The 21,850-nt window shown below is 42.5% G+C and overlaps 1 protein-coding gene across 2 annotated transcripts; it reads left to right on the top strand.

The window, feature by feature from the left end:
- Positions 1-3: 3 nt before the first annotated feature.
- slc15a4 (solute carrier family 15 member 4) lies at positions 4-21,268 on the top strand. Of its 2 annotated transcripts, none has more exons than XM_037483595.2 (9): positions 4-111; positions 564-1,192; positions 2,456-2,748; positions 3,376-3,517; positions 3,691-3,771; positions 5,601-5,781; positions 8,961-9,119; positions 12,413-12,571; positions 19,615-21,268. In XM_037483595.2, the coding sequence occupies exons 2-9, from the start codon at positions 617-619 to the stop codon at positions 19,764-19,766; spliced, it is 1,743 nt and encodes a 580-aa protein (XP_037339492.2). In that variant the 5' UTR covers positions 4-111; positions 564-616; the 3' UTR covers positions 19,767-21,268. The 2 variants fall into 2 exon arrangements, with proteins under 2 accessions (XP_037339492.2, XP_037339490.2); XM_037483593.2 differs by lacking the exon at positions 4-111 and adding an exon at positions 133-347.
- Positions 21,269-21,850: the final 582 nt, after the last annotated feature.

Below are 21,850 nucleotides of genomic sequence, written 5' to 3'. Positions count from 1 at the left end.
TTGAAAAAAAAAAAATCCTCTTTTACCACTTCCTTCTGTAGATAGTACGTCTGCGTGACCGGAAAAGACTTCCAAACCACATGGATAGGCTTCAGCCGGTCCGCTGAACAGGTCTGCTCGGGTACATTTCACTTGTAGATCGTTTCTCGAGCGACGCGAGTGTGACCGTTTGTTGACTGTGAGCTATGTGTCACGCGACCAACGCGGGTTTGTGTTGACTTCCAGTTCTCCTTTGACAAAGTGCTCATTTAAAGAAGAACCAAGTTAAGCGTTTGAGCGGTAAATCTTAATCTTTGTTTATGGAGATATTCCAAGACCACTAGGACGAATTTCGATAAATAAAGAAGGTAACGTAAAACCCACTTCTCACTAACGTCTCATGTCGCCTTAGCTAGCTTACTTAGAGTTTGTACTCGGTACACGTAATTTAAAAGTTAAGTTAACGTTAAATGATGAGGAAAGAAGGTCTTCTTCAGTAAAGCTAACGTAGCCGTCTTCTTAATGTTAACCTCCAGGACAACGTTTAACCAGAATGTTGAGCTCCTCTCTATTTTTCTTCACAGGTGTTTAACCTTCTTTTTCAACATAGTCAAGAAGATCCCAAAGTTGTTCGAGAATGGCCAACAACAGGGATGAAAACGAAAGCACCCCGCTATTGGACTCTGGGATCAGTAGACCTTCGCCACCCTCGGTTTTCCAGGGAAGAAGACTTGCTTGTGCGGCCATCCTGCTTGCTGAATCATTGGAGAGGGTTGCATTCTACGGCATCACATCAAATCTGGTCCTTTTCCTCAATAGCAGTCCCTTTTATTGGCAGGGCACCCAGGCCAGCCAGGCGCCTCTGATGTTCATGGGAGTCACCTACCTGATTTCACCATTTGGAGGCTGGCTGGCGGATGCGTACCTGGGGAAATTCTGGACAATTGCTTCAAGCTTGATCCTATATTTTCTAGGCATGCTGTTTTTCCCTTTTATTTCTAATGAAGACACAAGGATACAGCTGTGTGGAGAGGAGATGGCCTTTCCCGTTCAGCCTGCTGAGTGTCTGAGCACAAACAGTACCCTTCCAAGCAATGTAACCTGCCCCATTCGCTCGGCATATTGTGGCCCGGCAATCTATGGTGGGCTTGTCTTAATCGCATTTGGCGTGGGTACTGTCAAGTCCAACATCACCCCCTTTGGGGCAGATCAGGTAGAGTATGTAATGTGTTCATTTCAGTACTCAAAGTCTGTTGTAAATAAGGAAGGCTGGGAGTGGACACGGCAATCTGACAGGCCTGCATGCGATTGGGTGCGCAGTGTGACATCATGGAGGTCAGACATGTCATGTGATGGATTTGATTTGCACCATGACAGGTCACTTAGACCTGCATGGTCTTCATCAGCATGGGCACTTATTAGTGTTTCCATTATAAAGCTGACAGAAAACAACCAAAGTTATCGTTGATATCAGTACAAAACCTTTAATGACCCGTTGGCGTTGATGAATAGACAGCAAATCTTTTTGGTGATGAAATACTGTCATCCCCTCTTCAGAACAGTTATTGAAATGAGAAAGTTCATCAATGGGGTCATTGTTTTTCAAAATAATCCAACCATGAGAGAGTAAAACCTTTTCAAAGGGGACTAGCAAATGTGATTAGTCCTTGAGCCCTCTGCAAATTACAACATTTTCACGAGTTTGTGAATGCTCCTTGTTTGATTGTGTTCAAGAAGACACAGTGCACAACATCAAGCAAAACCCATACATTAGAGGGAGATCCGAGACGCCGAATTAAATCGGCATACAGGAGGTAGAATACGATATGGCCATTGTCTGACTTTCCTGTGTTTTCATGAGTCACAGTAAATGTATTGTAGCCTATGGACCTATTGATGTTCTGATCATATTGTGTATTTGATGGAGGGTCAGGACTGAAACAAGACAGTAAATTAGATTTTGTATTATCCTCAAATGAAAAGAAGCACAGCGTAACAACCACTTACACTAATTGATATTGCGTCAAAACTAAATGCAGGAGCTAAACAATGGAGCTGCTCTGTTTATGTATTATACGAGTAAAACATATATCGGGTGGTCAGTTTGTGCATGATGATTATTTTCTTAACTGGCACTACAGAACTGCAGAGCGATTTACTTAAATGCATTGCAATGTTAGTAAGCAAATGGAATATTGTTATTTCAGTTATCCCTTATCTTATCGTGATTAAAGAAAAACTCTCCCTATGTTGTGGCCTTGTACTTCTATCCATTCCATATGGCTACGGGTACGTAGGTAGGGCTGCAAAGGTTAAATATTCTCATGTGATGTCATCCGTGGGTCTGTTTTTGAACGATGCACAACTCGAGCAATGTTAGGAGTTCAACAATTTTCCCACAAATTAAATTAAATTCTCCCCCCGTGACCTCCCCCCAACATACAATTACATGATTGGTCATATGCTGTGCTCTTAGGTCAAAGACAAAGGACCAGAGGCCACTCGCAGATTCTTCAACTGGTTCTACTGGTGCATCAACTTAGGAGCCATCGTGTCTCTGGGAGGTGTGGCCTACATACAGCAGAACTTCAACTTTGAGCTGGGCTACATCATTCCCACCGTGTGCCTCGGGATCTCCTTCCTGGTCTTTCTCCTGGGTCGTACGGTCTTCATCACCAAGCCTGCTGACGGCAGCGCCTTCACAGATATGTTCAAGATCCTGACTTTCGCCTGCTGCTCGAAGAAACCAAAGGAGCCTAACCTGCTCCGGTAAGAGCGTTGTGCCGTCGTAAAATCCTTTTACCGCATTATATGTAGGAATGGGAAATAGATGAAATCATACTATATCGTGTCTGGCAGTAAAAGGGGTAAAGTCCTTCCCTCAATGACAAACGGCATGCTTCCGATAACTGAGGTGTCGCAAAGCATTCATCCATCTCATTGGGGAGGCTCTTCCCAACAGTGCAGCAAGTATCTTTGTTCACGGCAAAGTTAAGTGGGCTGGTGGCTACACAGGAATATCACAGCTAGGTATTGTTGCTATGCCGTTGGGTTAAAGCCTTCTTTGAACCCCCCCCTCCCCCAGTATACGTCTTTTATTTTCTAATGGTGAACATTTTAAGTTGGCTGATCCCGCAGCCTTTCAAGAATTCCATAATAAGACATTTTCTCCAGAGATGTAGATTATAGGCTTTAGAATGCAGTTTCTATCCTATACGGGTTAGGTCTTCCTCAAGGAAAAGGCTGATTAAGTCTCGCACTTGTATTAGCATAGCGTGTTCTCTGTGTATTTTTACACAGAGAACACAACAATATTTTAATTGTTTAAATTATATGATAAATTCCTTGTTTGAAAATAGTATTCGAAAGATATTTGTTCTCTTCTATTTCTTTAAGCAACAAACCGAACCTGCTAGACAGTGCCAAAATCACCTATGGAGGAAAATATCCGGAAGAGAAAGTAGAGGAAGTGAAATCCCTAGTGAAAATTCTCCCAGTTTTCTTCGCCCTTATCCCATACTGGACTGTGTACTTCCAGGTAATCCACTTTAAATTGAATCCAATATAAGCTTCCTGGATGCAGCTATGCACAAGCAATGATTTAACACGTTGGAAGATTGTTTTGCGTTTCAATATTGGAGACACCCTGGTGGTCCATGAAGTGGAGAATTACCTCCTGCTGAGTCTCTAATCTCCTTTATGTTTTTGCAGATGCAGACAACATACGTCCTGCAGAGCCTCCATCTGAGGATCCCTGATAGCGCCTCAAACATCTCTGCTGACTCCCACCAGGTAACCTGAAGTTGGTGTGACCTTGGTCCGGGTACCTTTTTTCCTTTTCCTTTTCTTTGAAGAAAAGTGGCAGTGTGGTGACATGTTAAGCAACTACGGTCTCATTCTAATCAAGTCACAGGGCCAGTTTTAGGTCTCCAGCCTGCCTCGTCATAAGTAGGTTTGAATTAGATTCTTCACTGACAATAGAGTCAGTAGGTCACTGATACACATTGGTAAGCAACAGCTGGAGGCAGCAGCAAAGGTTTGTAATGTCTGGGGAATTAAGACTTTGCAGACTAATACCTCGCAGATCGGCAACCTGGCTGTGGCTGTCCTTCTCCCCGATGAGGCGCCTCCAACTGTTCCTTCTTGCGTTGCAGCTGTACGAGTGTCTCCCTCTGACTGATTGTACGATATGTTCTGGAGCCCTTAGATGACTGATGATCCCCCGTTACTGGACATGGTAGACAGCTCTTCTAAAATCTAGAAGTGGAAAAATGCTTTTGTATACAAAAGATGTGTTGTATGTACAGTGCACCAGTTCTCCTTTTTTTTGAGGAGGCATGCTCCTACGTGATGGTGAAGTGCGCTGACTTCATTGAAATGTGAAGTGAAACCCTTTCGTTTACAATCCACCATTATCTAAACTAGTGCTGAATGCATGGGAAATGTTTTCATACATTTTGCAATACCCTGAGGCATTTAAACTGTTTGTTTTGTTTACTCATATTCCCCCACGTTTATCTGTGTTTAAGAACTATGTTGCAGTTTTACCCCCCTTCTTATACCATTTATCTAAAATAAACAAACAAAACTGATCCTTTTCTGCCGCTGGCCTCAACACTTCTCAAAAGGGAAGTGAGATTAGATTTGTCTGTGATGTGCTCCCCCACCTCCTCACACCTGACACATTTCAACATTTAGAAATCTGAACAAATGGTGCCCCAACAAGTTATAATAACTGAGTGGCAGGGTAAATGGGTTGGAATTGGGTAGAATTAAAATCCTTCGATTACGTCTTTAATGTGGCATGTGATTCACTTGCATTGCATTTTGACTTGCATTTGTAATTTTTTTGTTATGCACTTTTAATTAACCCATATATATATATATATTACACAATATCTCCATATATATATATATATATATATGGAGATATTGTGTAAGTACAGTAATACGTATAATCCATTTGGGGACCCCTCATCGCTGGCACACCTTTGCCATTCATGGCACACTTGATTCGTTTAAGAAAGGATCCCCTGAAGCACTTTTTGATCATTTTGAATATGGTAATGAAAAAACAAAGGAGAAAAGCACTCTACAAGGAGCTGCGTTACGGATTGCTAGCGGTTATTTCAAGAAATGTAAATTCAATTTCAGAACAAATGATACTATCAGACGTGTTAAACCACATCAAGACACATCAGGAGCTCAGATGGTCCTTGGAATTTGAATTGCAAAAAAACATCTCTAGCAGTTTGGAGTCTTTCATTGCTCACTCAGTGGGATATTGCCTCAACTTGTGGATCATTTGTATGCTTACAATGGATTCTCAGATTGATATGTCATCCTGTCTGCTTGCGATTTATAGTGCTACGTTTGTGCGCAAATCTTTTATTTTTGAGTTCACTTGTGTAGAAAAAGTATACGTCCATACAACAAATAAATATCTTTCATTTCCATATGCTTAGTTTTGACCACCTGGGGGTGCCAAAGCAATGTCAAACCCCATGTTCACACATACACACATTTGCAAACAAACACATGGTTCACTATGTTGGAATCCACTGATTCTCTGTAGTCCTCATGCTCTGATGCTCTTCATCCCTCTCCCCTGCATCCCCCAGATGACGTTCCGCTTCCCTACGGCCTGGCTCACCATGTTTGACGCAGTGCTCATCCTTATGCTGATTCCTCTTAAGGACAAAGTGGTGGACCCCATCCTGAAACGCCGCGGCCTGCTGCCCTCTTCTTTAAAAAGGATCGCAGTGGGAATGTTCTTTGTCATGTGGTCGGCCGTGGCAGCGGGTGAGTGCAAAAGCAGAAACGCCGTTGCCGCGCAGTCGCAAACAGTGTCACATGAGCGTGCCCAACAAACACGGATGAAGCATCGAAAGTTGCCGCTTGTGGTAAATGCCACATGCAGTCAGGGCTTCCAACTCAACCAGCGATGCGGCTTTAGTTCTCATTTTAATACTATTTTGGTGGCACAAATACATACGTTTCTAACAGAATATTGTTGCTCAGGTGAGTTTGATTAACAGGTATTTGGCTATGTAGTGGCCTCTACTGTGTTTATTTTTGCGGAACCTGGCAGATAGTCAGTCTGTCTCAGTTGTATGAATTGTCTGAATTGAAACACGCAAAAGGGAAAAGACGCTGCCGATGCTTTTGAGTTTTTTTTCCCCCTGGCCATGCAGAGCACACGGGGAGCTGTGGCATCTTACTTTTTGGTCCTGAGTGACTGCACCCGAATGCGGCAGCGCTGCTTAGTCGTATTCACTTTCAGACGGTGGATTATTTTGGAAGTAAAGTCTTAGCCAGGCCTGTCAACGGCATTGATGCATTCAGGCTCAAGTCTTTTGAGAGAAACGTGCCCGAGGGCAGGGAGAAAGGAAAGAAAGCAAATCAGTAACACTCCTGAGAATCAAAGCACATTATATTTCCACAATCACTGCCCTTTTTCTCTCGCACAGTACACCGTCTTATAGAATATGAACTATTTTTCTGCTGCTGCTATTTCTGACCTTCTAGATATTGACTGGTAGGCTTCAACCAGGTTGCCAATTTACTATTAACGCTGCACTGAATCAGTTTTGACAACAATTGTAAGGGGGGAAATAACATTGTATTAAGTAAAGTTAATTAAATATCTTGTTTGTGCAATTTAAAAAGAAGGAATACATTTTAGATAGCTTATCATATTACCTTATTTGCTTTATGTCGTTAATAATATTAAACCCTTAAATCGCCTATTAGACTGAGGAGCAAATTTACCAAGCACTTTGTTAGTCCAGATTGACGGAAACTTGGGTTTTGCTTTCTGCATTAGTGGCCATATGAGGGGACTTTGCCACACTGGAGCTGCTAAAGGAGATTATCATGTAGTGTCATGTGTGTAGCACTTTAAATCCACATCTGCACAATAAAGATAGTTATGTTTGCTTTTTAATGGTCATGTAATGACAGAACGTGCAGAAGGTCACACAGTCAACAGATAAATACGTCTCTCTTAATAAATCTCTCTTAAAAGAAACTTTGTATTTTTCTATATATGTTGAAAGCTGACCCTTTGAAAGCTTAAATCCGAGGTCGTCCTTTAGTCGTTCCTGATTCAAGCATATATGTAAGAGGGGAGAATGATCCATGGATGAAAGGGAAGAATAACCCGCTAAACGTCTGCGTGGTCTCTGCCTTTACCTTTAAGGGTAAGAGAGGAAAAGGTGATGGACTAAACTCGTATTTCATATAAACATGGAGAAGAAGAAATGAGAAAGTGTGTTAAGAGAGTCTAAAGATGTTCTAGCAAGTTATTAAAGCCTGACTTAACCCATGAAAAACATCCTTTTCAATCACAGTGAACCGATTCTAATGTGTCTACTTTCCGGTTTAAAGTTATTTTTTCTCTTCAGGGGACATGAGCATTTCTGGAAGGAAAGGTGCTCCAGCATGTTCATTTTCTGATGTTCAAACCCTATTTACCTATCTCCCTTTTCCATTTGGATTCTTGAAAGAAAGTGAAATCCCTGCATTTGAATTCAGACTTAATGAATTTGTGAATATGGCGGACAGCTATTTTGAGTCCTGGTAGTGGAGAGAAAGGGTTTATGATGCTGCAGTCGTCCGCCCATTGGTCACAGATCTGTACAGTAGGTGAATACAAAACTAGTAGCCAACACAGTAGCGCAGTATACCGTATTAATTCCATTGTTTCTGCATCTTATTCGTAAAACAATTATTCATCCAAGAATAATTCCCTGGGCCTTTTATGCCTTGCATTGCCTCCACATAAATTCAGTTGACACACACAGACTCCTGAGAGCTTCCTTGCACCGTGATTACATTGCAAAACTGCATTTCCCTCAGCGGTCTTTGTCACTGTCCACAGTGCTTATCTGCATCCGTCCACTAGCTTTTGTGCTTGGAGACTGAGGGATGGAAATCTGTGAATGACTGCTGCATCAATTGCCTTAGAGAATAGCCAGATCGCATCGTTAGCCTGGCACTCTGTGTCGGGGTCACCGTCGGCCACACCTGTGCTGTTAAAAATCATCATCTCGTGCAAACGAATGCGCAGGAATTTGTCACGATATCCTCGCACGGTTTCAGCTGGCTGACTTGACACGTGGTGCAGGAGGGCAGCTGGACCTCCCATGAGGCAAAAAGGGACAGCAGAAGACACGCTGTCAAGTCGACAGTGTGCTGTCTGTGATCCGCTTGTACAACAGTCCCAGATTTCAACCACACACTGGGCCCGGCCCGGAAAAGCTGCACTGAAAAGATTTTCTTTTTTTAGCATGTTTTATCACTTTCTCTGAACTGTATATGTTAATCTGCTTTGGCTAATGGCTTTTAGGTGTCCAAAAGTGTCTCTATATATGTCTTTAATTATTTCTTTTAATGGAGCAGTCGCCGGGGATCACACTGCGCTGTCTGCTGTGTGATGTTTGGTCGGGGGGGGGGGGTTGTGTTCATAGTGTGATTGCTCTAGGCAGCCCAGTGGCCCCACTCTCTGAGATGGACAGCTGGTATTATAGGATAGCCGGATTACAAGGCCGCAACTCCTCTCAAATACAGCATTAACTGTAGTTATGATAGGAGGCTGTCTCTGGGTGTTATTTGGGAATAGCCCCTGGTTACATGATAATAGCTTCATCCAATAAAGCAGTGGTTGATGACAACTACTTGGCTGTAATTATTGAACCGTCTGCACTGTTCCGTTACTAACTGCCGTAATATGGAAGCTTTTATGTCTTAATGAAGTGGTAGGATCGTCTCAACACTGGTTAAATACCTAATGAACTGTCACTGAATCCATGAACTCTGGTGGTGTTGAGGCTGTTTGTCGCGTGTGATTCTTCAGCCCTGTTTTTGCTTCAGTGAGTACGATGCAGAATCTCCCCATCTGGGCTTTATCCACATTTCGACCCCCCCCCCCCCCCCTTAACTGTGCTGATGTGCATTTCTTTCTGTGTCTTTCCCCTCAGGTATTTTGGAGACCAAGCGGCTGGAGATCATCAAGTCAAATGGTACCATTGACCAGGTGCTCGGCAACGTTATCTACCACGCGGCAGATTTACCCATATGGTGGCAAATTCCTCAATATGTGCTCATAGGAATCAGCGAAATCTTTGCCAGCATTGCAGGTACAGTGGTTTGATTTCTCCTGTGTGTGTGTCATTCAGCACCTCCGTCAGGTAGACGGGATAAATCAGAATAATTCTAAAATGCAGGATCCTCCAGGGATTAGCCTCCATGCTTTTGAGCTGGTAGGGAGCCGCTCTGAACGGACTGTGGGCTAAAAACCGCACTGGCTATTCTTCTGAGCAGAGTGCAAGGATGGTGATGAATGCGTAAACTCTGCTTATTTCCAAACCTCCGGGAGAAAATAAGATGGATGAAAGGACAGATTTGCACTTTACACCGAACCACGTATCCCGGAGGGCTATAGTCACAGTGACAACCCAATTAACATCATAACAGGAACTTCTCCTCTCCATGTTGAGGGTCTGCACGGCTAACATATATATCAACATTGGGAATAGTAATTCTAATCTATGCACCTTGCCTTCCTCCCATACTAAATCACACTCAAGAGAGATAAACTTGACAAATTGTACTGACATACACTGGACTGCAAATTCAACCATTAATTATCCAATTAGCATGCGACCTCAGCTTCCACACTGCTCACAGAGACGCATTACCCTGCAATTCATAGAATATGATAGTGTGTCTCTAGAGGGTGTCGACCTCCACTTTAGAGACATTATACTGTGGCTTCTAATGAATTCTGGCCAAAGTAAAAAGACAATATAATAAATCGGCCCAGCTCATTGATTTTAAAGGGCGTTAATAAATCTGCATGTTGACAAATATCTCACTGTGGAGCCCTGACTAAGTTTGATTAATCTCTATTGGCGTATTAGTTTGGAAGTTCAGGCACAGAGCAATCTGCATGGAAAGAGTGCTACGAGGGTAATAATCCTTATTCAGTGTATTGTGTCTTAATGCTGGGTTGAAATCCTTTTGTGAGTGGTTTTAATCTTCTACCAACAGAAGAAAATATGAGATTGTTTACATGACTTCTGAATATAGTTCCAGGTCTGATTTTGGATTAAATGTTGTATTATGGTGGCTGCTTAGACGATTCATCTCCGTCAATATCATTCAAAGAAAGATCCCACAATCCTTCACTGGAAATGTTTGCATTTTCTGAAAAATAGATTTCCTGTTCTTTTCTGAGAAATGATTAAAAGGAAAGCATTGCATCAAAGCAGGTCAGAATAGTTCTTTTTTTGAACTCAGACGGACTTCTTTTTGGTAATTTTGAGGGATCAGCTGAAAAATGTTCCTTTTTTTTCTGGTAAGCTTTGACTTTAACATGAAATGCTATTTCATTAAAAGCCATAGAGAGTAAGGCCAAATTGTTCCAGTAATACAATAATGTGACAAAGTGGGTCGAATGTGAAAGGAAATAGCGACTGCAAAATCTAAGACAAGAATGGAAGCAACACCAACATTGTCTCCTTTTTAATAAAAAGAGGGTAGTGCGGGTCTGTGAGAAATGCAAAGATGTGATTATAGAAAAAACAAAAGATCTGCCTGGTACTGTGTTTATCTATCTGTTGTATGTCTGTAGGTTTCTTCTCTGCCTTTGTCTTTCCCTCTACAATGATCATCCCTTCAGGTCTCAGCTCTCTTAGTGGTTCAAATTTGTTAAGCCCTGGAGCCATGATTGAGTCATTCTCCTATTACAATGGGTCATACTGTTCTTAGGTTCTTCTATATAGCAATTGCCTTCTTTCTATATCAAGAGTCAAGATTGAACCATAAATATTGAAGACATTTTTTTTTGTGGATGGATTATCAAGCAGAACCGGCCAATGTGGGGTGTTTTAAACAAACAGAAAAACACATTCACTCCATAAGGCTTCTTTAACACTTGGAATTTGCACTAAAGTATCACAGTCCCCATGAAAGGCAAATCCAGACATAACAAAGCTATAGGGATCCTCAAAATAGACTCGCTCTCCTCTCTCCCCCCATACCATCCCCTCACGGCTTACCTAAAGGAAAATTCTGTGACAGAAGTGTGACATATGTCTGGTTAAGAGCACTATTTCCCCTTGGTATTCTTCGGCGTGAATAAATCCGTTTGAAACCTCTGGTGCCGTCGAACATCCTTGCCGCAATCCCCAATCTTTAGGACGACTCTGTAATTCAGCCATTGTACACGGCCCCAGTTTCTCTGCTTTTTGTCTACGGCAACAAGAAAATGAAGGAAAAAAAACACTTGACAAAATAATTCCCTTTTATATTTTAATTATGTATTGCACGTCTTAAAATGTTAAAGGGTAATGTTAGTAAAAAAGAAAATTTCCCCTCCAACGATGGCCTTGGGAGGAACAAATATTTATGCATTTTTAATGCCTTCATTTTTTCCTAAATACTTCTGCTCTTTGGCTGAAAAAGGTTGCGCTCATTTTGATTGTTTTCTTGAATTATTGTTGTCACAAACCGAGAAGAACCGTTTTCCACATATGTTTCGTATTAGTCTGTGCAAAGCTGCGTCTAGAATCCTGACCAACCTTTGCTGTCCCTCGTGACAGGTGTAGCTATTGACCAGTGTGGTTTTGCAATCGAAAGGTTAGCTTAGGACACAAACAAATGTATCACTGTGAACTTTTGGAAAGGTCACTTGTGCTTTCGATGGAGTAATAACAGTATGCCATGCTCTTATCTCGTTCTTTTTCTTTTTGTAAGCGACTAGCGCAGGTAATCTGTACGTGTACCGCTCGTCACATTCATGAGCAATGTCCCCCTCCAAGGAAGGTCTTGAAGGCAAATGTATTTAACTGCAGCTCCCTAATCTGTACTGACAGATGTAGCTATAGGCCTTCATTTGAAAAATCACATGTTTGAAGTGCCATGAAATTATCAATGTCAGCTAGCAGGCAAACCGATCTCTAGGCAAAAACGACACACTTTTTTTCTTTGGTGTGTCTTTCTTTCTCTTGGGTCCTTTGGCCATCATGACACATTAAATACTGAGTGATGCGTTTTTCCAGGAGTAAAATATATTTTTTGAGAACACTGACGACCCGAGTCGATACCAAACAATGGCACCACAAACCAGTGCCTCGTTGAAAATGAGCTGCCAAGAAATCCTTTTAGTCTCACGTGGAATACAGTCCGTGTCAACAGAACCACATTACATAGAAGCGTGAAGAAAGACATCACGCCTCAGTAGATTGTGCAACTTTGTTTACTCCACTCTCGCAGACAAAGCGTAAGACTAAGCAGCATCAAGTAACTGGCTACATTACACTATTACTGGCTGTAGCATGTTGCTACAGGACATAGCAAATACACTGTTTTCAATGCTCTATACCCAACAATTGAACCATCCCACTCTTTTTACTCTCATTTTTTGCAGGCCTGGAGTTTGCATATTCTGCAGCCCCCAAGTCCATGCAGAGTGCCATCATGGGGCTCTTCTTCTTCTTCTCTGGGGTTGGCTCCTTTGTGGGCTCCGGTTTGCTGGCTATTGTGTCCGTCAAGGAGATTGGCTGGATGTCATCCCACAAAGACTTTGGTAAGAGCATACTGGAGCTTATTCACTTAATGTGCATGTAGTGATCCTTACCAACCACACACACACGAGGCAGGAAACAACACTGATTAAATGGGCTATAATCAATATCACAGGAATATATGTAGTATGAAAAGGGTCTGTCTTGGTTCTGCACCTACAGAGAATTTTAAACAATAAAAAACTATAGGAGGGGGCAGGACACACCACCCAATAGTTTTTTTTTTTTTTATAGTTTACTTTACTTCACCATGAAAGTTCCCAGAAATTTAGTGGAAACTTTGCGCCCCCGTGCAACTCTAGTTCTGATGTTGCACAGAAACAAGCAAATTACCGTATTGTTTGAACCTTCAGCCCATCGACAGGCATGAGGACTCATGGGAAACATGACTTTGCCCGGGATTACGTTTAAAAAAAGAAGCTCCTCGCTTCAAAATCTCTTCGGGGTGATTGATCTTCACTCAGAGTTTTCTTAGGGCTGCCCATAATCCCCCTGAATTCAGCATTACAGTTGTCAAGCCTGCTGTTAGATGCTCGGTGCATGTGGAGTGCACTATTGACTTTGCACATCGACTGACTGTATGGACTGGTAATAGAATTGTTTGTATCGATTTCAGCGACGCACTGACCTCTTGTCGCTTGTGCCGATCTAAGAATCCCCTTCAGAGTTTTCAAATCAGATGCAGAGAGAGGGGGACGGCATCCCGCGCACACCTCTCGTTTTAAGAGTGTTTCCAATAATAAATAGACACGTCAGACTAACAACAAAGGGTTTGTGTAAATCTGTCCGAGTGGTGGGATGAATAGCGGGGCGGTGGCAGCAGATGGATGGGCTCCCTGGCGAGAGGAGGCTCCCAACCCAGATGCACTTTTCTCCGAGCATGCGGTAAATAAGCCAACACTGTAAATTGTTTACCCACAAACGCCTAATAGCTCATTAATACAGTGTGCCGGCAGGTAGGGGGGCATTTTTGATGATGTTAGCACTGGAAGATGCTTGGCACGCTTCATAAATCCATCCTTTGCTCAGCCTTGCTTCACTCGAGGGGCATTCAAACTAGAGCCAGACTGCCTGTAAGACTTTTTTTTTTTTTTTCTTCTCAAAACAAGGCATTTAAAAAGGTGAGCCGCAGAAATGGAACAAAACATCCTCCTGGCCACTGATGAAAAAACACATTAAATACAGTCGGGGATCACGCGGCTTGTTTTTGTGGCTGTTTCTCACACTTTGTTGCACGTTAGCTTCTTCCACATCTCACAGCTCTCTGGGTGGAATGGATTCAACTCATTTCAATGGCCGCGGGCAGAATAGTGTGCAGTAAACACCCCTTTGGATGAGCTGTGCTAAGTTGTAGTGGACTGTACAGGGCCTCAAGACAGATGAGCAACATTAATCACAGGCCGGGGGTCTGATTGCATAGCCGCGGATAAGTAAAGCTGTTCCCCGGAGCGCTACACGGAGATGCCACTGCTAGGCTGGCATCGCCCGGGGGGGGTTGGTTTGCTCAACTCTCTGTTGTGCTGTTGCTCCTTCTCTCCCCGCTTTGCTCTAACTAATGTTAGTCTGCAGCAACAACAGTCCATCTAGTCTGACCTTTTTGGTACGGTTTCCGCAGCCGGTCGGGGAATGGGAAAGAGAACGAGCAAGTCTGAAACTCTCCATACACGTGCATGCTTTATTCTTTGTGAAGAATAAAGAATAAAGATTGGTTGCTTCAGTTTTCATGTGATCCAAATAAGAAGGAAATTGACCCGTTTGGGGACACACTTATGGAGTCGGATCATTCTCAGTTTTAAACGATGCACACTTGACTTTATATATACAATAAAAGCTTTCATTATATAAGGATGTAAAACTTGTGGGGTTTTGCTAATTTGATTTGTGGAAAAGGCTGCAGACCTCTTAAATAAAGGAAAGAGTTTCAGACGACGAGCACTTTGTAAATGCAGGTTCAACAGTTAGTACTCCAATCTCACAACAACCAAGTGTGTTTTGCATTATAAATCCTTTTTAAAAATTTGTGCATTCCTGTAACATCAAGAAATAGTTCTGTGTGAATCAGTATTTTAGTAAATCTTATTTTTCTTTTATTTGTGGATTTTGTTTATATATTATGAAAACTAATTTTGGGATGTACACAAATGTGTTTTTTGTAGAGGGAATAATTAATATATGAATAACAAATACATGTCTTAATCATTTTGTGTACATTATTTAATACTAATAACGAGACCCCGTAAATAATGACATACTGTAAAGGGCAGGCAATTAACCAAAATACATTTTGGGGATTTAAGGTATTGAGCAGTGTTCTTAGTTAATCTTCGACTTACACATAGTACCCCTTGCACTAGAAATGCTTACACAGTGATTCGAGATGGGAATCATTTTTAGATGTTGCACATGCCGTGTGTACATTATGTCTTTGACAGCAAGATCTCAAAAAGCAAATGACTTTCCCATCACACAGCATGTGTGAATGACCTCGCGTGTGAATACAAGTCCAGGACTTGGGTCTGCAAAGCGCTAGGGGAAAAGAGCTGCCATATTTCAGCTACATCTGCGCTCCCACTTAAAACATAGAGAGCTCATGTGTTGAAATTATTGATCCTTCCAATCTGCCGGCACATCGTTTCCCCACTATGGTTCCATCTGGTTGAGTAGTCATCTGTCACACTGGTATTTGGCATTTTTGATGCATATAACACCAGCTCTTCCCTTCCTCCATGGAGGCGTTTTAACCTCACAAGTCGAGTCAATTAAATATCCACCTTTACTTTCTTCACTAAGTCCAAGTGTTTTTACATTTTTTTTTATTTGTGGGCTCCTATGGTCACGTGACAGAAAAGGGCCTTTTTTTCTGTGACCCGTGTTGAAGTCGTTACTGATCTTCTATCAGATGTCTGGGACGTGTTCAGACACTCGGAGCGGGCTGACATTCGTACATCCTGCTCATGAAGTGTCGGATCACATTCGGGGAAATGTCAATGCTTCAATGGAAGCCTTTAATGTCAGATCATGCAAATCTAACAAGAACGTATTTTTTTTGGGGTGCAAGCATTAGCCATGTCAGAGGCAACAAAAGAAAAGAATAGTATCCATCGATGTGTTTCATGCGACGAAGGGTAATCGTAGAATATTTATTGATAGCTGAAACAAAGATTCATTGATTCCCTCTGTGATTGCATTATGAGGCTGTGGGTGGCATTGAATGCGTTAAAGCATTACTATGATGGGTCAGCAAGCCTACGGCCCGGATCAAGTGATCTATTTTCCAACGTTGAATTGATATTGACCCGTTTCATCTGGACTCGCATGCTGTGCTGAAACCCACTCACAGGTAAATTGTCCCACAGGTTTACTGGTATTAGATGGCTGAGCCTCTGCGTGTGCATTCAGTGTGATCGCAGTATTGTTCCTCTCTATGTGGGAGCTGGAAAACAGATCCACATGTGGAGGTTTGACCTCCATATTTTTGAATGGGGCCAGGACTTGGAGAAGGGGGGGTGAACCTATCATAATATATAACTAAATTAAATCCAGACCCCTTACACATATGAAACCGTACACAGTTTTTCAAGCTGTTAGATTCAGTGTTTTTATTCGCATGCGTTGAGTCCCGGTTCAGAGAGAAGTTTGGAAATCTGGAGCAAAGCTTGAGATCCTCTCGGCAGTCGGAATAAGGCTTGGTCAACCACATTTTCTTACGTTGATATTCGCTGCCTGGCATACTCGGAGGGGGGGGTGTCGAATATGCCGCTGTAAACACCGCTAACATTTTACACTTTACATAAATAATGATCACATTTTAGTAAACGCTCTGGTTGTTCCCTCGACATAATTTGTTTGCTACATTCCCGGCTTTTCGTAGGCCACACCGCTCTATTAATTAAGACGGCAGTGGGAGACTCCCGGTCGGTCTGTTAGGGGAAGTTATCGATTGAAAGTACAAGCGCCTTTGCTGCTAATGCACTTCTCGTTTCTCCCCCCCCCCCCCAAGCTCTCCTCTCAAACACCTTTCATCGCATGAATTATTCAAACACCTCCTTGGTTCCCCGGTCTATTTGTTACAATCTAAAATGATCATTTTTTTACTAAACAAAGATGACAACGGAGTACGTTTGACCCAAGAAAGGGGTCAAAGTATCGTGTTTTCCCATCTGCCTCGGGGGGGTTCACAGCTTCGGCTCCCTGTTCCTACATCAAAAGCTTCCCGGGCCGTGGAGACGGCCCCGCGCCGCGCTTCTGAATTGACGAGAACGTCAGTGTTACTTTCATTCCGCTCGATTTCCAATCATCCACAAAGAGCGCGCAGACTGGAAAGAGAATGATTAATGCGCACGATACACTTGGTGGCATCACACAGGGTGATCCCACAAAGCGCCGGGATAACGTGTTTCAAGTTCGTTAATCCTGCGCTCTGATCAGTAGCAGACGTCCCCGTAACTCGTGTACAAGAACATGAAGGTTTGTCTGTGTTGGCGATACTTTGTGAGACAGCTGCCTCCAAAGGTGGATGTTATACAGGATGTTACAATTTCACAGCTGTTGGCATTTAACAGGCCGGTTAAATGCAGTCCATATAATATGTTTTGACAGATTTATGTGTATTTGCGTCTCAAATCACAACTTTGTCCGATCTTTGATTTGTTGACTTATTAATCTGCTAAAAATGTCTTATACCCAGTACCCTCTTGTCCTCCAGTGACTCATTTTGAAGAGCCTATGAAAATACAGAAATCATTCAATAGTATAACCGTAAGAGTTTTCTGGAAACAACTCTTTAATTTGGCAAATAGTCTATAGTTAAATGGCAAATAGACACACTGTTCCATTAACTAAATCCAGTTAATTAAGCCTGATGAATTGCTACTTAAACCTGGAAAGTGTTTTAGTCTGAACACAGCAGTCAGCAACACACAAAAAAGGCTTTGTTTACACGCAAGCACATAAATCAACGTTGTATATAGTGAATTAAGCTTTCAATAACAGCTAAGTAATAATGGAAAATGCATTAAGACTTAATAAAGGCATATTTATCTGGGTTAAAAAGGAGGAAACATTTATTATTAAACAAGTTATTTCCAAAATGATCTTCTGCTAACACGCTGAGACATCCTTAATGTAACCATTGCAAAGGATTGATTTAATGCTTCTTAATGAACAATTTCTATCGCCACCGTACATAATTTAAGTCATTGTGTTTTCTTTATTTCAAATCTCTGACCACAAGCCACCGACTTTCTGTCCTGTGTGTTCGCGTAGTGGCGCTCTGTACCCCCCCCCCCCCCAGACAGCGGCATGATTTCCAGCAGAAGCGTTTGTGGGGCCATTGATGTCGTGCTCCGCTGGGACTGGAACGGCTGCGTCGGAGCGATAAGGCCGGTGATGTGACTGGCTCAGAGTGCATTTAGTGTTCACCACACCCTCTGATCTGTGTGACTTCAGCAAGCGCCTTTTGCCCTCTGCGCAATAAAAACATGAGCCAGAATAGCAGGTGTTCCTGGAGACGCCCACGCGGCGGGTGTCTGCCCCAAAGACATTTCGCTCGTCTCTCTGCGACGGCTTGTCTGTGTCTTTTTAACTTTTCCACTGTCTCTTGTAAAGTGACGCCTTTAAAAAGTTAAAGGAAGCAGTTAGCATTGTATACTGGTATACCCGCGTGTCATAAGATTATTTTGTGAAATAGCCCAAATGTAAGATGGGATATCTCGTAAGTCTAGTAGCTCCATCCTGACCCTGGGGGCTATTAACCCTAAATTGACATGCGTGATTAGGCTGTACTCAAACACACTCCATTGCAAGTGAACGGGCCGTACCTTATACATTGAAAATCATCGCTCCTCTCTCTTCGCTGGCTGTGTTCCGTGTGACGGCTCCATTCGGAGGAGCTAATGGGCAATGTTTGAGGAAGAGAGCGGATGGCGCCGTGCAGTCCCATTTAGTATTTAAGCTGTAGGTATCTGTCCACTGCCCAAACTGTGCCTCGTGGAGCCTGTCAAGACAAAAAGCCTCTTCTTCAATGTGCTCTAGAGGTTTTGTGTAACAAGACATTCACCCCACAATGTCTTGTTGCTGTTGAATACAAAGTCAATCCATCTGCCTGACATGGTCAAGAGGACAAAAAAGCTGCTCTAATGCCAATCCAATTGGCTCCATACTTGAACAGTGGAGACTTTTGTTATTGTTTTGCCCTTCATGTAAACCCCAGCCAGGCGAAAACAGGATTTGTCTCTCGCTCTGTGTGTGTGTGTGTGTGTGTGTGTGTGTGTGTGTGTGTGTGTGTTGCTGAATGCGGACGACTTCAATCGGCACTGCAGCCAGGGTTAAGACGGTTAAAGTTTCCAAACCCAGAAAGAAAAAACAGGTGTGTTGAAACCAACTGTACGCCCTCAGTTTCATCATACCCGCCCTGCTTTCAGTCTTAGCAGCATCTTTTTGTTCCCCCCCCTCCCCCCACTTACAAGCAGACGATCACAGTGGATGCACCACTTTTTTGTTTTATCGCATCCCATTCCCACGAGGAAACAAAGCCGTCCTTTTAACGTGGATGACAGACTCCCCCCGGTTGGAATCACAGCTGTGAGGTTGCTCTGTTATTTCTGACGCCGGTGCCCCACGTCGTCAGCGCGGGGTCAACCGTCTCCACTTTCAGAAGGTTTCACCGTGGCGGAGATGAGAAGTAACAAGCCCCTATTCCCGTATCCTGACAGCATCGCGTTCCTCTGTCATGCAAACTTTGAGTGGGCCTTTTATGTCTCGCAAAAAAAACAAACAAAAAAAACACAACAACCTGCCACACTTGAGCGCTTGTGGCCGTTTACCTTTGCCTTTTCCTTCAACACGTTGCAGTACTTTGTGATGAAAGAACCCTCCCGCTGTCGCCCTCTAAATACGTCGCGACTGACTCTTTTGTTCTCCCAATTTCCATATTTGTCATTTTTGCCGTTGCGTCTTTAAGCTTCATCTGGGTGCCGGTCTCGCTTTCTGAGACGTAACGTACCTCCTCCTAATAATGACTTGTCTCTGCGTTCTCTCCTTCCAGGCAACATCAATGACTGCTCTCTGCACTACTACTTCTTCCTGCTGGCGGGCATCCAGGGCGTCACCTTGCTCGTCTTCCTCATTATCTCTTTCAAGTACGACAAGCAGAGGGGCAAAGCGGGAAGCCAGAGGCAGAGACACGCCTCCTCTTGACCCGCTGACGCTACCCGCCTCGTTCAGGCGCATCGCTCGGTGCCAAATCACCCTGTTGAAAAGGTACAAATCAAAGCCCACAACAAGTCTGTTTTCCCTCTTTGCGTTTTGTATTTGTTTAATTTAGCTGGCTCCTGTTTTTATGACGATGACGGTTCCATCACTGGATGCATGCACTGAAAGTAAAGGTATTAACACAAGAGCCATGTTCAAATCAGTTCTACCACTCCTGTATGTTCATGTTTTTTTGCCTTTCTTGGATCATTTGCACTTGACTTGAGGAGTGGTGCCATAGATATTAACGATCTCGAGATATTTTCTCATCATGAAGAATCCTCAGTTGTTTTATAGTTGGATTTGTGTTGTTTGTTCTCTAACAAAGTATTATGTTTGGACTCTTTTGCTAACTTTTTTACTGATCCTGGTGTAAAACATCAGTATTTAAATGATTTCTGAATTTCCATCCACTGATGGAAAATGTTGTGCATTAAATGTAAATATTCATTTCTTGATTACAATTACCTTTGTTGGACTTTGAGTGCTTTAAATACGTATGCAGTTACTTAGCTGTGATTGAATGGGAAATGTTTTTCCACTGGAGATAATATATTGTTGCAGAATTTGCCGGAAGTCCTTTCTCTTAATGACAGAATGGGGCTCCTGTTTGAGGAGATTCCAAAGAAAGTACTATTCAAATATAATATCAAGAGAAAAAAGCTCCCACATTTGTTACCACTGCCTGCGATTACATACTGTAAATCCACATAAATCCATCCAATAAATCCGCTATAAATCCTCAAACAGACCCATACATGAATACTAATAACTCCTCATGGTAAAAAATAGTCCAATGAGTCTACAAAGCAGGTTTTCATTTCTGGTCAAGCTGAGAAACTACGTGACAAACAACTAATTAGAAGTTTACCTTTAACGGGGAACCTCAGGGTACATTTTGGAGTATTCCCTGCTTTGATGCTTCGATCATAAAAACAATTTGCAGACTTGAGATGTGCAAAGATGAAAAGTACCCTTTTCACAGTGACATCTTCATCGTTAGAATTCCATAAATGAAAAAAAGCATAACTTTCACAGTATTTGCTGTCAGCGGCCGTTTAAATGGTAAACTTGGCTTTGCAGCTTTCTCTGATTTTTTTTTAAAGAAGCTTCCGTTTTGTTTTATTTATTTGATGGTGATGCATCTGTTTTGGCTTTGTAGTTTTTTGTGTTGCTTCAATTTGGTACTTTTCAAGGTATTGCATTTTATTAAAACAAGAAAACGCTCAGGGCTCTAGGAAGTAACAGCACATCACAACAAGATATTTCTTGTATTTAATTGGTCGGTAAAATCGATTTTCCTTGTTTCATTGCATTATCCAGACATGCTTTCTTCAGAAAAATGTTTATTTTGGAATTATATACTTTATTTCATGATGCTTCAGAACTGGGATTTTGTTTTGGGTGCATACATTTTTTGCCATTATTAAAAGTATATTAAAAATAAGTATTGGGTTTGTCATTGTCTAAGTAAGGCACACCTTGCCAAGCTGCTTCAGTCTTCTTGTCACATCCTTTTACCTGCTTTCATTTAGTTTGCCTTTACCCACACTTTCGTCATTCTCATTTATATATATTTATTTTCTTTGCAATCCCGCACTGCTTTTACCGTCACAGTTGTGCAGTCAGGAGTCGATTTAAGAGAAAATGATATGTCGCCATCCTTCTATTTTAAACCTTTAATTTGTAGTCAAATGTGTTTCACATTGATGGAGCTCATGCTATAATTTCGGGCAGCAGAGTGACCCTGTTGTTTAAAAGAGTCACAGATTGTAGCCCCCAGAATGCTGCGGTGATTAGGGCAATGGTTTGTGGCTCCAAAGTCGGCAGTGATAATGATTTATGTTTAAAAAAAACACACCCTGAGACCGGCTGTTAAGGGAAAGCTTGCAAACAGAGGTTTAAAGCCTCATTCTGCCTTCCCATGGGGGAGGGGGGGGGGGGGGGGGAGGCAGTATATTTCCTCTTAGTTTCATCAGACACAGATCGAAATCAAGACGATCCTCTCCGGGGGGGGGGAGCATTTGTTA

Source organism: Pungitius pungitius, chromosome 5, assembly GCF_949316345.1.
Source record: "Pungitius pungitius chromosome 5, fPunPun2.1, whole genome shotgun sequence".
NCBI classification, from domain to species: domain Eukaryota; kingdom Metazoa; phylum Chordata; class Actinopteri; order Perciformes; family Gasterosteidae; genus Pungitius; species Pungitius pungitius.
The sequence above is the reverse complement of the archived record's forward strand: the minus strand, read 5'-3'. Positions and strand labels throughout refer to the sequence as shown.